This window comes from Pongo abelii, chromosome 2 (genome assembly GCF_028885655.2).
Source record: "Pongo abelii isolate AG06213 chromosome 2, NHGRI_mPonAbe1-v2.0_pri, whole genome shotgun sequence".
Lineage (NCBI taxonomy): Eukaryota > Metazoa > Chordata > Mammalia > Primates > Hominidae > Pongo > Pongo abelii.
This window is the reverse complement of record NC_085928.1, coordinates 101,675,492-101,694,515: the sequence shown is the minus strand read 5'-3', so window position 1 is coordinate 101,694,515 and position 19,024 is coordinate 101,675,492. Positions and strand designations below refer to the sequence as shown.

Below are 19,024 nucleotides of genomic sequence, written 5' to 3'. Positions count from 1 at the left end.
GGTCAAGTATAATTAACCTACCTACTTTCTAAACAGAAAAAGAAATATAAAGCAAGCTGGGCATGGTGGTTCATGCCTGTAATCCCAGCACTTGGGAGACCGAGGCGGGTCGATCGCTTGAGCCCAGGAATTCAAGACTAGCCTGGGGAACATGGCGAAATCCCGTCTCTATCAAAAATACAAAAAATTAGCCATGTGTGATGGTGCGCACCTGTAGTCCCAGCTAATCAGGAGGCTAAGGTAGGAAGATTGCTTGAGCCCAGGAGACACGGGCTGCAGTGAGCCAAGATCACACCACTGCACTCCAGCCTGGGCAACAAAGGAGATCGTTGTCTCAAAAAAAAAAAAAAAATTATAAAGCCAAAGTAATTAAAATAGAAATAGAATGGCCTAGTAACAGATAAACTGGCCTGTGGAACAGAATAAAAGGACAGAAACAGATCCATGAATACACGGAAATGATCACAGCAATGATTGAGAACAAATGCAGAGAGAATAGTGTTAGTTATACCTGTGGGAAAAAAATTGATTCCTACCTTACAAAAGACAAAAATCAATCCCAGCTGCATTTATTCCTACCTTATAAAAGACAAAAATCAATCCCAGCTGCATTAAAGGCTTATATGAAAGACAAAACTATAAAACTTTAAGAAAAGCATATTAATAGAAGAATATCTTGGGCAAGAGGAATCTCTGAAACAAGATACAAATAAACCCAATTTAAAGACTGATAAATTTGATTATACTAAAATAAAACATTTCTGTTCATCAAAAAATACCATGAAAGGTGAAAAGATATGCACACAGTGGGAGAAGATATTTGAAACACACAAAATCAAATAAAAAAATATAAAAAAACTGAAACACATATAATCAAAAAAGGTTTAGTATCCACAATAATTAAAAAATTTCTATGGCCGGGCATGGTCGCTCACGCCTGTTGTCCCAGCACTTTGGGAGGCCAAGGTGGATAGATCACTTGAGGTCAAGAGTTCAAGACTAGCCTGGCCAACATGGTGAAACCCCATCTCTACTAAAAATACAAAAATTAGCCGGCGTTGTGGTGGGCACCTGTAATCCCAGCTACTCAGGAGGCTGAGGCAGGAGAATCACTTGAACCTGGGAAGAAGAGGCTGCAGTGAGCTGAGATCGTGCCACTGCACTCCAGCCTGGGCAACAGACTTTGTCTCAAAAAAAAAAAAAAAAATTCCTAAAGCCAGGAGTGGTGGCTCATGTCTGTAGTCCCAGCTACTCACGAGGCTGAGGCAGGAGGATCACTTGAGGCCAGGAGTTTGAGACCAGCCTGAGTAACATAGAGAGACTCTGTCTCTAAAAAAAAGAAAAAGAAAAAAAATTCCAGAAATATGAAAATGACTAACAAACCAAGAGAAAAATGGGCAAAAGATCTGAGCAGACAGAGAAATAAGAATAGTTCATAATCACATGAATGTGGGTTGGGCACAGTGGTTCACGCCCATAATCCCTGCACTTTGGGAGGCCAAGGCAGGCAGATTGCTTGAGCCCAGGAGTTCAAGACCAGCCTGGGAAACATGGTGAAACCCTGGTCTCTAAGAAACATGCAAAAATTAGCTGCGCATGGTGGCACGTGCCTGTAGTGCCAGCTACTCAGAAGGCTGAGGTGGGAGGATTGCTTGAATCTGGGAGACGGAGGTTGCGGTGAGCCAAGATCTCACCACTGCACTCTAGCCCGTGTAACAGAGCAAGATCCTGTCTCAAAAGATAATAAATTAAAATACGTAAATAAATAAATAAAAATCATATGAATGTTCAGTCTCTACGAATAAGACAAATGCGAACTCAAGCCACAAAAAGAAACTACTACTCACCCGCCAGGTTTATAAATATTAAGAAGCCAATTATCAAATTGGTATCTTCCAATTGGTATCTTTCCAAATTTCATAATTTCTTACCTTATAATAGGCCTTTGCGTTGTTAAAAAGAAGCTGGAAGTCAGCAGTCAGCAAATTAACATCATCATACTCTTCCATTTTTAGTTTCTGTTGGATTTTCATCAAGTCAATGGGCTGAGAAACCACTTCATAATAGTCTGGTTGATTTCTGTTATAATTTAAATTTTTTTAAAGGAGATATTAATCTGAAGCTTACAAAAAGTTTTATTTCAAAACTATTTATGGTAATGTTCAACATTCCAAGTGACAGAGCATATTAGAATCTTTCATGGACTTTGAAGCTTACTAAAAAAAAAAAAAAAAAATCTGCCATCAAACTCACATTATTAGAACTAAAAGAGAATAAGAAAAGCAAGGTGCACATTCATTCCCTTTTCAAAACATATGTTAATGATATAAAAACCTAAATTAACGCCTGTGATGGTCTTTTATATGCTAAATATTTAATGTTTAGGGTGCCAACGCTAAACCTATGTCAATGGTATCCTTTATAAATGAAGATGACTTACCTTTCATAGTGCTCAAAAGTGTGAAAAGAGAGATATGTCTCAACACTCTTTATAAACTTACAAAACCGACTCTTTCTTCAGTAAGTGACCACATAATTTTTTTCTGCCAAGTACTATCAAATGCCTATCATAAATGCTGCTACAATATCAATTAATTACAAAGGAGGAAGATGAGCCCTTGGCTTACGTAGCTTAACAAAGATGAATGGACATCAGATACATCTAAACACAACCAAACTCTTGGGAAAAAAAAAAGCATGGGACTAAGAAATACAAAATTTGGCTTAGTGGTTATACCTTGCAGGAGAGGGGTAGTAAGGAACACACAAGAAACTTTGGAGGTAATTATAATGACAAAATTTCTTAAAATAACTAAGTAATTTCCTTCCTTAATTCCTTAATTTTAATGACAATTTCTTAAGTTCCCAAAATAACTTCTTGGGTTTAGGGTTCATGGATGTTTAGTATTTTTTCTGGCTTTCTTCAAATGAAGTTCCAGGAGACAAGTAAACCTACTGAAAAACGATGTGACTATTTTCTCAATTCTCCCACAGGGATAGGTATTCAGCCCCATTCTAGATGTGTAAGAGATAAGTTATTACAAATAACATCATGGCAATTAAGGCTTAAATCTCTCTTGGAACCTTATCTGACAGGTTATAGCCATTCTTTTATTACATATAATATATTTAAATTATTTTTAAATTTGTATTCTGACATAAAAGTTGCAAAAATATTGCTTTTTTTCTGAACCATTTGAATAAGCTCTGACATGATGCCCCATCACGCCTGATAATTTAGTGTTTGCTTCTCACAAACAAGGACCACAACTCAACCATCAAAATCAGGAAGTGAATGTTAATACAGTACAGTTGACCACTGAACTGTGCAGGTCCACTTATATGGGAACTTTTTTCAACCAAAAAAATCAGAATATTGAGAAATCAGAGAAATATCAGAAAGAATATTGATGTTGTCAGTGGTATCAAGGAACCTTCTCACAGCAAACATTAGGGCTCTGATAACTTAATATCCAAGATGGTCCTCTCCATCTGGGCCTACTGGACCCACAGTCCAGTGCTCCTTGCTGAGGCAGGACCCCAGCAGTGTCTCAAGCTAAGGGAATTATCTGTAGACAATTGAGAATTCAATGAGGACATGTGCCTAGAAAGGACACTATCCCCCAGAATCACTGCTACAAGGTTCCTCACAAACATTTTCAGAATTACCACAAAGACAAAAGAAAAATCAGGATCCCAACCTCTCACTCCATGTCATATGGTCAAAACAGGGTCCCCCCATTTCAAAATGAAATACTTCTAATTTCTAACAGTACTAATTTTTTCTGAAATCAAACATACAGAAAACCATCAAATTAAAAATCATCCTTATAATCCAGAATAAATAGCACCATTTGCATTTTTATAGACATTCTTCCAGAGTTCTCTATAGGCACATGTACACACAAACCAAATTTAACATAAACAGGATTATATTGTATGTTCTTTCAAAACAACTTTTCTCTTTCAACAATAGGTGAGGGCAGTCTGGCATATGGCTGCAAAATAACCAAAATGCAAAGTTTTAGTCAGAATAATGAGAAACACTAGCCCTGGTGTGCAGAGAGCCTGCCGGCTACTCCCTACCCCATTCTCCCTTCTTCCCAGGATGACAGCATTCTAAGCTGCTGCATGGCTACTAAAGACTATATTCTCAGCCAGCATGGTGTTGCATGCCTGTAGTCCCAGCTACTTGGGAGGTTGAGGGAGGACTGCTTGAGCCCAGGAGGTCAAGGCTGTAGCATACAAAGACGGTGCTTGTGAGTAGCCTGCATTCCGGCCTATGTGACATGGCAAAACCTCGTCTCTAAGGAAAACAAAGCAAAACAAAACAAAACCTTAAAGACCATATTTATTCTCCAGCCTCACTGCAGCTAGGTTCTAGCCAATATGAGAGCTGAAGTGTGTCATATCCAAGTCATGTCCTTAACATTCATTCTTTTTCCATACTGGCTGGAAGGCAGCTGTGGTAGTGAGTCATCTCAGACCATGCAGGTAAGGGTGACACCACAAAGACCGCAGAATACAGTTGGCTAATACTTGTACCTTGACAACTTCACAGAACAGGACTTTCACACAAGAGAAATAAATTTCTCTTTTGTTTCAGCCATTGTTGATTTGGATGTCCTAGTACAAAGCAGACTAATACAGTAACTGAAACAAAGTATCAAAAAGGTATTCACAGATTATGTAGCTCTGAGCAATACTAATTCTCATAAATACTTGAGAAAAAAAATACATTCCACAGAGGAATGTCAGAAAAAAGGCACCATTATCTTCCAGGTTTAACATGACAGTGGTCCAGCACCCAAGGTGTGTATCCTCTGCCCCTCAGCACTAGCTTGCCAGCGAAAAGGAGGCAGCAGAGGGACGGTATCTTCTATAACAGTTGTTTTGTATACTTCAGTATGATGCTGCTACTCTATACCACATAATGGTTAAGAGCACAGGCTTTGGAGTCAGAACGACTTTAGTCTGAACACCAGTTATCTTTTAGTAGTTACAAGAACTTGTGCAAGTTCTCACCTATAAACTGTGATAACTCAGAATTTTAAATAAGATATGATCGGGAAAATGCTTGGTATTGTGTCTAGAATGTGGCAAACAATAAATACATGCTTTTACTACTTTATGCTAATTAAATAACAACTTTCAGAAGACTATTATTGATAAACCAACTCAAATATGGAGACGATTACCTCATTTTAAAAACAATGCTTCCTTTTTGGCCATGGCTAATTTGCTAATTTACAGGGCTCTCCTAATTCAGGATGATGACACTGCACTCTCATTGGCTCGCTTGTTGAGGTGAGAAATTTGCCTCCAGTTCAACTTAGAGCTTGGTAGCTACCCACTGTAGCATCAACAATCATGAATGAATCCAAATCTTTAGTTAACCCACAGCTTTCTACAGCTGCTGTTAACAAATTACCACAAACTTCAGGGCTTAAAACAAAACCCATTTATTATATTAGTTCTAGAGGTCAGAAGTCCAAAATGGGTCTCACTGGTCTAAAATCAAGGTATTAGCAAGGCTGCATGCTCTCTGGATGTTCTAGTACAGAGCATCTAGTGAAAAAGGTTTCCTTGCTTTTTTCAGCTTCTAGAGCTCACCTGCATCCCTTGGCTTGTAGTCTCCTTCCTCCATCTTCAAAGCCAGCAGTATAGCATCTTCAAATCTCTGACTGAACTTGTCTCCCTCTTCCCCATTTAAGGACCCTTGTGATTACACTGGACCCACATGGATAATCCAGGATAACCGCTCCAATTCAGCTAATCAGCTGATTAGCAAACTTAATTCCCCTCTGCCATGTAACACAATATATTCACAGGTTTCAGGGATTGGAATGTGGAAATATTTGGGGACCAGTGTTCTGACTAACACACTCATATACGTTTTCAGAACAAATAACTTCAACTCCCAGAGGTTTTTTTTTTTTTGAGTCAAGAGTTTCACTCTTGTTGCCCAGGCTGCAGTGCAACGGCGTGATCTCTGCACACTGCAACCTCTGCCTCCTGGGTTCAAGTGATTCTCCTGCCTCAGCCTCCCGAGTAGCTGAGATTATAGGCGCACGCCACCATGCCTGGCTAATTTTGTATTTTTAGTAGAGATGGGCTTTCTCCATGTTGGTCAGGCTGGTCTCGAACTCCTGCACTCAGGTGATCCACCTGTTTCGGCCTCCCAAAGTGTTGGGATTACAGGCATGAGCCACCACGCCTGGCCAATTGCCAGAGTTTTGAAGAGAATAGTGATTATATTTTGACAGCAAGAGAGGAAAGATGTTCTAGTTAGGGGAACATACCTTCCATAGGAAGGTGTGTGCAAGATGCCTCTATGTGTAATTTAAAAAACTGATCCCTTTTAACTATCACTGTGATAACTTCAATACAGTCTTAAGAGCTATTAATTTTTTTTATTAATTTTTAATTTTTTTGAGACAGAGTTTTGCTCTTATTGTCCAGGCTGGAGTGCAATGGTGCGATCTCAGCTCACTGCAACCTGCGCCTCCCGGGTTCAAGCAATTCTCCCACCTCAGCCTCCCAAGTAGCTGGGATTACAGGCACCCACCACCACGCCTGGCTAATTTTTGCATTTTTAGCAGAGACAGGGTTTCACCATGTTGGCCAGGCTGGTCTTGAACTCCTGACCTAAGTGATCCACCCGCCTCGGCCTCCCAAAGTGATGGGATTACAGGCATGAGCCACCGTGCCCAGCCATAAGAACTATTAATTTTTATACTGCCTATGTGAACCAGGTGTTAAAAAACAAAATGAAACAAAAAAATTAAATAATTTAAAAAACATGCTTCACTCTCGGCCAGGTGTGGTGGCTCATGCCTGTAATCCCAGTACTTTGGGAGGCTGAGGCGGGTGGATCACCTGAGGTCAGGAGTTCGAGACCAGCCTGGCCAATATGGCAAAACTCCATCTCTACTAAAAGTACAAAAAAAATTAGCCAGGCATAGTGGTGTATGCCTGTAATCCCAGCTACTCGGGAGGCTGAGGCAGGAGAATCGCTTGAACCCAGGAGGTGGAAGTTGCAGTGAGCCAAGACTGTGCCACTGCACTCCAGCCTGGGCAACAGAGCGGGACTCCATCTCAAAAAAAAAAAAAAAAAAAAAAAAAAAGAGCTTCTTGCTCAAGGAATTAGAGAAGAGCAAACTAAACCCAAAGCTAGCAGCAGATAATAAACAGAAAGGAGGGCCAGTGCAGTAGTTCATGCCTGTAATCCCAGCACTTTGGGAGGATGAGGTGGACAGATCACTTGAGGTCAAGAGTTTAAGACCAGCCTGGGCAACAAAGTGAAACCCTATCTCTACTAAAAGTACAAAAATTAGCCAGGGATGGTGGCACACACCTGTAATCCCAGCTACCTGGGAGGCTGAAGCATAAGAATCACTTGAACCTGGAAGGCAGAGACTGCAATGAGCCATGATCACGCCACTGCACTCCAGCCTGGGAAACAGAGCAAGACACTGTCTCAAAAAAAAAAATGTATATATATATAGAATGCAGATAAATGAAATTAGAGAGTAGAAAAACAATTTTAAAAATTAAACAGTTGGTTTTTTTAAAAGATCAACAAAATTGGTAAACCCTCAGCTAGATTAACTAAGAAAGAAAGAGCTGAGCACGGTGGCTCACGCCTGTAATCCCAGCACTTTGGAAGGCCAAGGTAGGCGGATCACCTAAGGTCGGGAGTTTGAGACCAGCCTGACCAACATAGAGAAACCCCGTCTCTACTAAAAATACAAAATTAGCTGGGCGTGGTGGCGCATGCCTGTAATCCCAGCTACTCGGGAGGCTGGGGCAGGAGAATTGCTTGAACCTGGGAAAAGGAGGTTGCGGTGAGCCACGATAGAGATCGCACCACTGCACTCCAGCCTGGTGTGAAACTCCATCTCAAAAAAAAAAAAGAGAGAGAGAGGCTGAGTGTGGTGGCTCACACTTGTGATCCTAGCACTTTGGGAGGCCAAGGTAGGAGGATCACTTGAGCCCAGGAGTTTGAGACCAGCCTGGGCAACACAGGAAAACCCTGTCTCTACAAAGGAAAAAAAAAAAAAAAAACATATATATATATCTCTCTCCTTACCTAACATTACATACATGTTTTTTAATATGTATGTAGCATTAGGTAAGAATCCAGCATATTTTTACATATATAAATAAAAAATACACGTTATATATACAACATATATATTTTATGTGTTTACTATATACATACACACGCATATATAACATATATATTAGTCAGGTATGGCGGCATGCAGGTGAGAGGACTGCTTGAGTCCGGGAGGTTGAGTCTGCACTGAACTGTGATTGCCACTGCACTACAGCCTGGGCGCCAAAGCAAGATCCTGTCTCAAAAAAAGACAGAAAGAAGGAGGGAGGGAGGGAAGAAGGAAGGCAGAAAAGAGATGCAAATAACTAAAATCATAAAGAGGAGACATTACAACCAATGCCACAGAAATAAAAAGGATTATGAGAGTTCTAGGAAAACATGTATGCCAACAAATTAGATAAACTAGAAGAAATGGATCATTTCCTAGAAACACACAACCTACTAAAGAAATACAAAGCCTGAGTAAACCTATAACTACTAAGGAGACTGAATTAGTAATAAAAAATCTCCCACAAAGAAAAGCCCTAGACTGATAGCTTCACTGATGAATTCTAACCAGACATTTCGAGAACTAACACCAAGCCTTATGCAACTTTTCCAAAAAATTGAAGAGGCGAGATCACATCCTAACTTATTCTATGAAGCCAGCATTACTCTGATACCAAAGCCAGACAAAGATACTATAAGAAAACTACTGATCAATATCCCTTATGAATACTGATGCAAAATTTCTCAATAAAATATTAGCAAACTGAATTCAGCAGGATATTAAAAGGATTATATACCATAACCAAGTGGGATTTATGCCACAGTGAACACGGTGTTGAAGTGGTGAAAGTGGGCATCTCTGTCTTGTTTGTGATCTTAGAGGAAAAGCTTTAAGTCTTTTGCCACTGAATATGTTGTTTGCAGTAATCAAAATGTGTGCTACTGGTATGAAAACAGACACAGGGACCAATGGAATAGAATGGAGCCTAGAAACAACCCTCACATACACGGTCAAGCGAATGTTGACAAAGGCGCCAAAACCATTCAATGAGAAAAGCACAGTCTTTTCAACAAACGATGCAGGGAAAACTGGATACACACATATAAAGAATGAAGCGGGATCCTTACCTAAACACTACTTAAAAAAATTCAAAATGGATCAAAGGCCTAAATGTAAGACCTAAACCTACAAAACTCTTAAGAGGAAAACCGATATGGTTTGGCTGTGTCCCCATTCATATCTCAGCTTGAATTGTTATCTCCCAGAATTCCCACATTGTGGGAGGGACCCAGAGGGAGGTAACTGAATCATGGGCGCCAGTCTTTCCCGTGCTATTCTCATGATAGTGATTAAGTTGCATGAGATCTGATGGGTTTATTAGGGGTTTCCACTTTTGCTTCTTGCTCATTTTTTTCTTGCCACTGATGTAAAAAGTGCCTTTCACCTCCCACCATGATTCTGAGGCCTCCCCAGCCATATGAAACTGTAAGTTCAGTTAAACCTCTTTTTCTTCCCAGTCTCAGGTATGTCTTTATCAGCAGTGTGAAAACGAACTAATACCGTAAATTGGTACCAGTAGAGTTGGTTGCTGCTGAAAAGATACCCAAAGATGTGGAAGCGACTTTGGAACTGGATAACAGGCAGAGGATGGAACAGTTTGGAGGGCTCAGAAGAAGACAGGAAAATGTGGGAGTTTGGAACTTCCTAGAGACTTGAATGGCTTTGACCAAAAGCCTGATAACAATATGGACAATAAGGTCCAGGCTGAGGTGGTCTCAGATGGAGATGAGGAACTTGTTGGGAATTGGAGTAAAGGTGACTTTTGTTATGTTTTAGCAAAGAGACTGGGGCATTTTGCCCCTGCTCTAGAGATTTGTGGAACTTTTAACTTGAGAAAGATGATTTAGGGTATCTGGCAGAAGAAATTTCTAAGCAGCAAAACATTCAAGAGGTGAGCTGGGTACTGTTTAAGGCATTCAGTTTTATAAGGGAAGCAGAGCATAAAAGTTTGGAAAATTTGCAGCCTAGTCCTGTCCAAGAGGACCCTGATTAACACAAAAACATAGGGGAAAAGCTTCATGATATTGGATTTGGCATTAATTTCACGGATATGACACCAAAGGCACAGGCAACAAAAGAAAAAGACAACATAAACTTCGTGAAAATTAAAACCTTTTGTACATCTAAGGACACTGTTCAAAATGAAAAGGCAACCTACAGAATGGCTCTATCACCCAGGCTGGAATACAGTGGCGGGATCTCAGCTCACTGCAACCTCTGTCTCCCAGGTTCAAGCAATTCTCCTGCCTCAGCCTGCCAAGTAGCTGGGATTACAGGCGCCCACCACCATGCTCGGCTTTTTTTGTTGTTTTTTTGAGATGGAGTTTCACTCTTGTCGCCCAGGCTGGAGTGCAACGGCGCGATCTCGGCTCACTGCAAGCTCCACCTCCCGGGTTCAAGCGATTCTCCTGCTTCAGTCTCCCAAGTAGCTGGGATTACAGGCGCTCGCCACCAAGCCCGGGTAATTTTTGTATTTTTAGTAGAGACGGGGTTTCACCATATTGGTCAGGCTGGTCTTGAACTGCTGACCTCAGGTGATCCACCCGCCTTGGCCTCCCAAAGTGCTGGGATTACAGGAATGAGTCACTGCGCCCGGCCAATTTTTGTATTTTTTAGTGGAGACAGGGTTTTGCCATGTTGGCGAGGCTGGTCTCGAACTCCTGGCCTCAGGTGATTTGCCCACCTATAGACCTCCCAAAGGTGGTGGGATTACAGGCGTGAGCCACTCCCACTCCCAAAGTGGTGGGATTACAGGCGTGAGCCACTGCGATCGGTCAGTACTCTTTTTTAAATATTCATTTTTAGGCAAGCTCTTGCTCCATCACCCAGGTTGGAGTGCAGTGACACTCATGGCTCACTGCAGCCTCAAACTCCCAGGCTCAAAACAATCCTCCCACCCCAGCCTCCCTAGTAGCTGGGTCTATAGGTGAGCACCACCACACCTGGCTAATTTAAAAAAATTTTTTTTGTAGAGATGGGTCTCACTATGTTGCCCAGGCTGGTCTCAAATTCTTGGCCTCAAGAGATCTTTCTGCATAGGTCATTTTTTTTTGTTTTTAAGAGACGGGGTCTCATTATGTTGCCCAGGCTGGTGTCAAACTCCTTGGATCAAGCAATTCTCTTGCCTCAGTCTCCCACATAGCTGGGATTACAAGTGCATGCTCCTATGCCTGGCTCAAAAAATCAAGCAGCTGGGATTATAGGTGCATGTTACTGTGCCTGGCTCAACAGATTTTTAATTTAAAAAAAGCTTCACTGCAGCTTGACTACTAAAGACTAAAATTGGACCCCAGTATCATTTAAGCCATTCCTGCCAACAAAAAGCTCAATTTCCAAACACTTTAATACACATGGACTCTGGACCAAATCCCCCCCACTGTACTGATGTGCTTCCAACTCACCTTCGCTTTGGTGCCCTAATGAAGAGCTCACAGAGAAGTCTGCCCTGTTCATCCTTATAGTCTCGGATGGTATTATAGAGTTCATGGCACACGGCAATCTACACATTAGCAAAGGAGAAAAAGATCACTAAAAAGGTAAACAGAAAGCTAGTGTAGACATAATAATTATTTTCTATTCTTCAATAAAAGGCAAGTAGAGAAGAAAAATGATGACTCTCAATATTACCAAACATGCTAAAGTCTGAAATACGCTGACAATATGTCTCCTTTCAAACAATTGAGTTGACTAATGTTTTGGTATCTTTCATCAGATTTATGCTCCTGGTGATTTTGTCTTTTAAACTATATCAGTTCATCACTTTCTTGCTTAAAGTCATCCAATTGAAGGGTTTTTTTTCTTTTAAACTAAATCAGTTCATCACTCTCTTGCTTAAAGCCATCCGACAGAAGGGTTTATCACTTCACAGAGAATAAAATCTAAACTCCAAACATTGCTTGTGTGGGCTCTACATACTCTGAATGGGTGGAGCTTGCCAGTTTCCTTCTCCTTCCTGACCATCTACTGCTCTGTAACCAAGGCACACAAAACCCATCCCTGACCCAGCCCCTCTGCACTGCTTCTCTCTGTCTGGAACTCTCTTCCAGGGGATTCAGGCCAAAATAGCCCAAATCACCCAAAATTTTCTTCTTAGCACTTATTACTAGCTGAGGATACATTATTCTTTATTATTCTTTATTTGTTTACTTGTTTACATTCTACTTCCCCCGCCTGGAATCTAAGTTCCATGTGAAAAATGGGCTTGTTTCCCACACGGCTATATCCCAACCATGAGAACAGTGCTTGTCACATGATAGTCACACAGTTATTTGCTGAATTAATATATGATGTAACATACTGAAATTATTCATAAGATCACACTATTACTCTAAGACTTAGCTGAATACATAATGTTCATAAAAGAAAAGACTATCAAAAAGACTATCAATTAAGAGAATCTTAAAAAAGTAGAGATGCCCTGCATCGTAACAATTTTACCATTAAAGGGAAGATAGGGGAATTGTGGGAAAAGCAGGCAGAAACCATGTAATCCAAGTTACTCACAGGATCTACGGTTGGAAGATTGGAAAGTCTCCTCCTTTTCCTGCTTGGGCCTGGTGTTGACACAGAATGGTGCCCATCATCAAAGTCCCCGCTGACACTGCTGGAAGGGGAGGTAGCTCTTCTTCTCTTGGAACCCATGGAATCCAACTTCTTCTATAAGAAATAATTAGCCATGTTCTTACATTTAAATAGACTCTGTCACCAAGTCTTCAGCTGGACACCTGCTACCAAACTCCTGGCTCACTTAGGAGGATATTTTAACGTGTTGTAGTTTAACTAGCTGTAAGTTTTTTTTTGTTTTGTTTTTGTTTTTAAGCCCTGGACTTCCTTGTTTTAGTCTTTCACTTACCAGAATGCTACACTTTCAATTTTGATGGGACAAACTCAACAAAAGCATATTCATTTGTATATCACCAATCTTGAGTGACTCAACTTCTGGCTCCAAATTTGCCCTACACTAGAGTTTCCCAACCTACATGTAGTAGTACATTAGTGTGCTGAAGGTATTAAGCCTTCAGCCCATGAGGCAGTCAGGCAGGTCTGGGGTACAGAGGCCCCAAGGTATCCACCTCTGGAGTCAGCACCTCATCTGCTTCTGCATGTGCCTTACAATTATGATCATCTGCTAGGTGGGCCATCATGTGGAAAACAGCAAGAAGCAGAGCCTAGGACAAATGAGTAGTGCAAAAAGGTAAGGGGACAGAGGACAATTAACCTTCTAGCATTTTAGATGTACTCTAAAATTAATACCTTGAAAATGAATGTTCTCCATTCATTAAAGCAGGAGCCACAAGACATATCCCTGGAAAACACTTAATGAGACTTGCTATACCTAGACAGAGGTACAAACTATCCTTTGAAACTCTTCTGTTAATTCAAACTAATCACCTTTTAGTGATATGACATACTCTATTTAACTATAACACTTTTAACTATAACTCTATTTACAACACAAGAAATGCAACCACTGAAATGATCTGCTACAGATAGTATATACCCAAGAAAGTCCTGCAATGCTTATATTGCAATACAATCTAACAATACTATCAAACAGTATATTGTGATTTGAAAGGCCCTTTTCTTTCTTTCTTTCTTTTTTTTTCAGATGGAGTCTCGCTCTGTCACCAGGCTGGAGTACAGTGGCAGGATCTCTGCTCACTGCAACCTCCGCCTCCCAGTTTCAAGCGATTCTCCTGCCTCAGCCTCCAGAGTATCTGGGACTAAGGCGTGTGCCACCACACCCAGCTAATTTCTGTATTTTTAGTAGAGACGGGGTTTCACCATGTTGGCTAGGATGGTCTCGATCTCTTGACCTCGTGATCTGCCCGTCAAAGGCCTTTTTCTAAAGCTAAAGGAAAAAAAAGATCCCAGTTTCACTCATCAACACTGAAGGTATTGATCCTTCAGCCTCTGAGGTAGTCAGGCAGGCCTGGGGTTCAGAGGCCCCAAGGTATTCACTTCTTGAGTCAGCACCTCATCTGCTTTTCCATGTGCCTTACAATTATGAGGAACCTCATAGAACTAGAGTACCTCATAATTGTAAGGCACATGGAAGCACTGAATTTCAGGACACTACGACACCAGCAGCTGAATGATTAGAACAGGAGAACACTGGTTGCCAGCAGTATGGAAAGAAAAGTTGGGGATCTCCAGGAAACAGAAAGAAGGAGCAAAAGAATCACATTTGAAAATCCTGGTGAGCAATTAAGGAAAAAGAGAAGTTTCAGATCTCTTTTTCCAAACTAAAGTCCACATGGTGTTTAAAACAAAATCTACCACGATGATGTTCCTTACTCTAGGCTTCGGTTTGGTATACAGTATTATTAGTTTGAAGTTGGCTAAAAGCGTCAAAAGGCCTAGCCAAAACTTAGCCAAGTTTTGCTGATTTTTGTTCATTTCATAAAAAGCTGATCAACAGGGCTCAATTCATTAAGATAAAGAAATTAAGGACCAATCCCTTTTAAACAATCTATGACAAAGACATAAGTGAATTTGATGAACATAAGGAGGGAATCTTTATGGAAAGGATAACAAAAATTTAAGAAAGGTGGAAGGAAAAAGTCAAGGAAGGACAGAAAAGGGAAAGGGTGTAGATAATCAGTAATTTACCAGCTTTACCAGAGCACAACCAGCGCCTCGAAAAGCCAGTCTCCTCATTATGTCTGAAAGTCAAGTGAAGCCAGTGGAAGAAGGAAGGGCTTTAGAAGTGCTGATTCAGTGTTAGTATATTCAAAACTGAAAAAGAAGAACAAGGCAGAGAAGGGGGAAATAGAAAAGAAGGGTCAGAAGGAGTAAAAATGAGTATGAATAGATAGAAAACATTCAAATAGAACTGCTAAAGGAAGATAAAGAGAACTGGAGAAAACAGGCATATCAGTTCTCTTGTACCTATCAAACAAACTGCTGCAAAGGCTCAGGCACTAACAGTACCTGACAGTTCTTCCATTTTAAAACCAAATGCTTTCATATGTTTAAAGATGTCTCATTGAAGTTCCCCTTTACTCACATTAGGAATGACTGTCAATTCCAGGAATGAAGCATGCCTGCCCAACTGCCCCCTAGTCAATAAGAGCAGAGTTCAATCACAGAGCTGGAATGGAGAGTGAATACATGTGGGAGGCTCACATGTGACACCAAGTGTTGGCAAGCTGGAACAAACCAAGAATGGCTCATGTGAGCAAAAGGTCTGGAAAACACCCTCCCCCACAAAAAAAAATTTCAGAGAAAGAACATTTATTTCCAAAAGTCCTGTCTGCATTGGAGACACCATATAAAAATTTGACAAGGTTAAAAAAAAAAAAACAGGCCAACCATTTTGGCAGGAGTTCAAAATTACTTTTATAAATAATCCACTGATAATCAAATAACAAAAACCATAAATTATCAGCATGTGTATGTCGTTCAGATGACACAATACCCCAATATCCTTGAATCATTAATTTACTTTGGTAAGATAAGAAAAAGTTTCAACTTAAGGATAATTTTCAAGTATTTTCTTATCCATGGGACACATTTTAAAATGTATTTTGAAAGTCTGACACGAAGGGCAATGTTATGAGGTGGGAGAAACAACAGGACCTTTGCTCATAAGACCAGAATAGGAGTCCTAAGTCTTCCACCTCTGATTATCAGCTTGATGTTGTCTGATCAGTTGATGTAACCTCTCAGATCTGTTTCTTCATCTCTAAAATGAGAACGTAATGCCGGGAGTGGCGGGTCATGCCTGTAATCCCAGCACTTTGGAAGGCCGAGGCCAGTGGATCACTTGGGGCCAGGAGTTCGAGACCAGACTGGCCAATGTGGTGAAACCCAGTCTCTACTAAAGAAAAATAGAAAAATTTGGCCGGGTGCGGTGGCTCATGTCTGTAATCCCAGCGCTTTGGGAGGCTGAGACAGGTGGATCACCTGAGGTCAGGAGATCAAGACCATCCTGGCTAACATGGTGAAACCCCGTCTCTACTAAAAATACAAAAAAAATTGGCTGGGCGTGGTGGCATGCACCTGTAATCCCAGTCTCCCAACTCGGGAGACTGAGGCAGGAGAATCACTTGAACCCAGGAGGCAGAGGTTGCAGTGACCCGAGATGGCACCACTGCACTCCAGCCTGGCCGACAGCAAGATTCTGTCTCAAAAAAAATAAAAAATTAGCTGGCTGAGGCAGTGCATGCCTGTAAACCCAGTTACTTGGGAGGCTGAGGCACGAGAATTGCTTGAACCCAGGAGGCGGAGGTTGCAGCAAGCCGAGATCGTATCACTGCACTCCAGTCTGGGTGACAGAGGGAGACCATCTCAAGAAAAAAAAAAAAAAAACATAGCAAGTGAAATCACTTCTGCATGTTCCCCAGGCACAGGAACAGCACATTCATTTTTGTAGACCTGTCTTATAGAACAGTATTTGGTATAGGTTATGTGATCAATTTATCTTTTAATAAATGTATTAAAAGCGCACTTAGGGCCAGGCACAGTGGCTCATGCCTGTAATCCTAGCAATTTAGGAGACTGAGGTGGGCAGATCACCTGAGGTCAGGAGTTCAAGACTAGCCTGGCCAACACGGTGAAACCCCGTCTCTATCGAAAATACAAAAAATTATCTAGGCAAGGTGGTGGCATGCGCCTGTAATCCCAGGTACTCGAGAGGGTGTGAGGCACGAGAATTGCTTGAACCAGGGAGGCAGAGACTGCAGTGAGCCGGGATCGCGCCACTGCACTCCAAGTTGGGGGACCGAGTGAGACTTTGTCTCCAAAAAAAAAAAAGTGCACTTGAGACCTTTAAAAAAAAAAAAAAAGTTTATTTGTATAGTTTAAAAGGCCTCAGCCAGGCACAGGGGCTCATATCTGTAATCCCAGCACTTGGAGAGGCTGAGGCAGGATGACCGCTTCAGGCAGAGAGTTCAAGACCAGATTGGATAACACAGATTGACCTTGTCTCTACAAAAATAAAAATTAGCTGGGTGTGGTGCTGCACATCAGTAATCCCAGCTACTCGGGATGCTGAGGTGAGAGGATTGCTTGAGCCTCAGAGCACAAGGCTTCAGTGAGCCATGATCACTTTACTGAACTCCAGCCTGGGCAACAAAGTCAGACCTTGTCTCAAAAAAAAAAAAAAAAAAAAAAAAAAGGCTGTAAGCATCCCTTCAGCAATTTTGTCTTTCCATGAAGAGGAAAGACAGATTCCAGAGTTCAATTCCAAGTTTTAAAATGGCCTTGATTACAGTTACAAGTTCAAAAGTCTAACAATCATAATTTATAGTGGACAGTTAAGAATACTTAATAATGTGCAACTGGGAGAATATCGACTTACTATAGACAAACGGTGTATTTTGACCCTTTATGAACTTTAGCCCTCTCCTGTATTTCTAGTAATATTTAGCAATACAATACATGCTTAAAACAAAATCTTGGAAAACAGGACTCAAAGGAAAAAAAACACCTATAAACCTACTTCCAAGAAAAAAAACGCTCTTAACGTTATCATTCACAGTTTTTGGTATTTTTGCCTTAGTTACCTATTATTTGTTACCAAAATGTTAACAAGCCACATATATTATTCTACAGCCTGTGTTTTAGTGAAGATTCTTCCAAGTCAACATTCTTCCTCATGATGTTTGATGACTTGATAGTAATCTATTATATAGATATACCACAATTTACTTATCTTGGGAATTTTGGTAGGATATTAACATTTGAGGTATTTTGTACATTCCCAAAGCCAAAGAAAGCGGTCAAGGCCCTTCCATTCATCCACACATAAACTCTTTATTATTTTAATTTGAAACACCTCTTCAAAACATATTTTCCAATCTTCCATTTTGGAGCTCAAAATCAAATATGGGCGACCTGTAAGTAATAAAGCAAAAATTATGCTACTCTTTTATGTGCATAAGTCCAATTTGCACTTTTTGGGGAAAAGCACATAGCCAAATGGAGAAAAAAATAATACCTAAAATTATTTGTCAAGAATCCTAATGTGTTGGAAAGTAAGTTAACTAAAACATTTTACCCCAACATACGCTTCTATAATTATTGTAAGAATTTCTATATCCACTATACCGTGTACTTATTTTTCAGGACTTTTTCTATATTTTTGCAACTCTTTCTTCCCCTTTAAATTAAAACTTATTATAATAACAAAACTGTGCTTCCCCAAACCAAGAAATATACACAGTTCCCAAAATCCCGGATTCTTTGTGGTGTTCAGATGAGAAGCTGAAATATCTGGCCTCTACTATAAATACAAGTCCCATTGATTAAAATACCCGGAAAAAATACGGAAAGAAAATCACTAAGAGTTTGTGTCGAACCGTCAAGAAACAACAACAAAAAAAAGAGGCCCTGAGCAACGGAGGAAATGAAAGACTTTCCCGACCTGTCATTGGTATTGGGGACTGAGGGAAACGTTGACAGCTTTGAAGCTGCCCCGCGACAAGCGGGAAAGAAGAGCGCGGGGAGTTTCCGACCCGTAGTGCGCCTTTGTCCCTGCCGGCAGGTGCGACAAGGCTACTGGGCCCATCCGGAGGCCCGCCGCCGTGCCCCGCCCAACCCCGCGAGCCCGGCCCGACCGGCGCGTCCCCACGGCCGGGGCGGGGCTTCCGCCGCGGCTCCCGCCCGCCCGGGCCCACACAAAGGCCCGGCAGCTGGCCGAGGGGGAGCGGCCCCACCCGCCCTGGGCCCGGCCTTACCCAGCCGCTCCGCCGCCTGCAGCCCCGGCCGCGGTCACCGACCGCCGCGCCCCGCCCCGTGGCCGCCACGGCTGCTGCTATTGCTCCTCCGGCCGCGGCCGCTGCCGTCGCTCCGGCACCCGCCGCCCTCACCTCCCTTACCCCTCCCGGTGCCGCCGCAAAACCAGTCCC

At 41.5% G+C, this 19,024-nt stretch overlaps 1 protein-coding gene across 50 annotated transcripts in view; it reads right to left on the bottom strand.

Moving 5' to 3' along the window:
- Positions 1–18,996, bottom strand: part of PBRM1 (polybromo 1) — a 142,513-nt gene extending 123,517 nt beyond the window's left edge. For 23 of the 50 annotated variants that reach the window (XM_054552080.2, XM_054552086.2, XM_054552082.2 and 20 more), the window contains exons 1-6: positions 18,854–18,942; positions 15,181–15,322; positions 14,784–14,909; positions 12,675–12,827; positions 11,573–11,670; positions 1,932–2,079 (exon numbers count right to left, since the gene is read on the bottom strand). In XM_054552080.2, coding sequence (XP_054408055.2) covers positions 1,932–2,079; positions 11,573–11,670; positions 12,675–12,827; positions 14,784–14,831 — 447 coding nt within the window. In that variant the 5' untranslated portion in view covers positions 14,832–14,909; positions 15,181–15,322; positions 18,854–18,942. Of the gene's footprint in view, positions 1–1,931; positions 2,080–11,572; positions 11,671–12,674; positions 12,828–14,783; positions 14,910–15,180; positions 15,323–17,952; positions 18,012–18,853 lie in introns of all 50 variants that reach the window. The other 27 variants (XM_024244402.3, XM_054552101.2, XM_054552092.2 and 24 more) reach the window with 7 other exon arrangements.
- Positions 18,997–19,024: the final 28 nt, after the last annotated feature.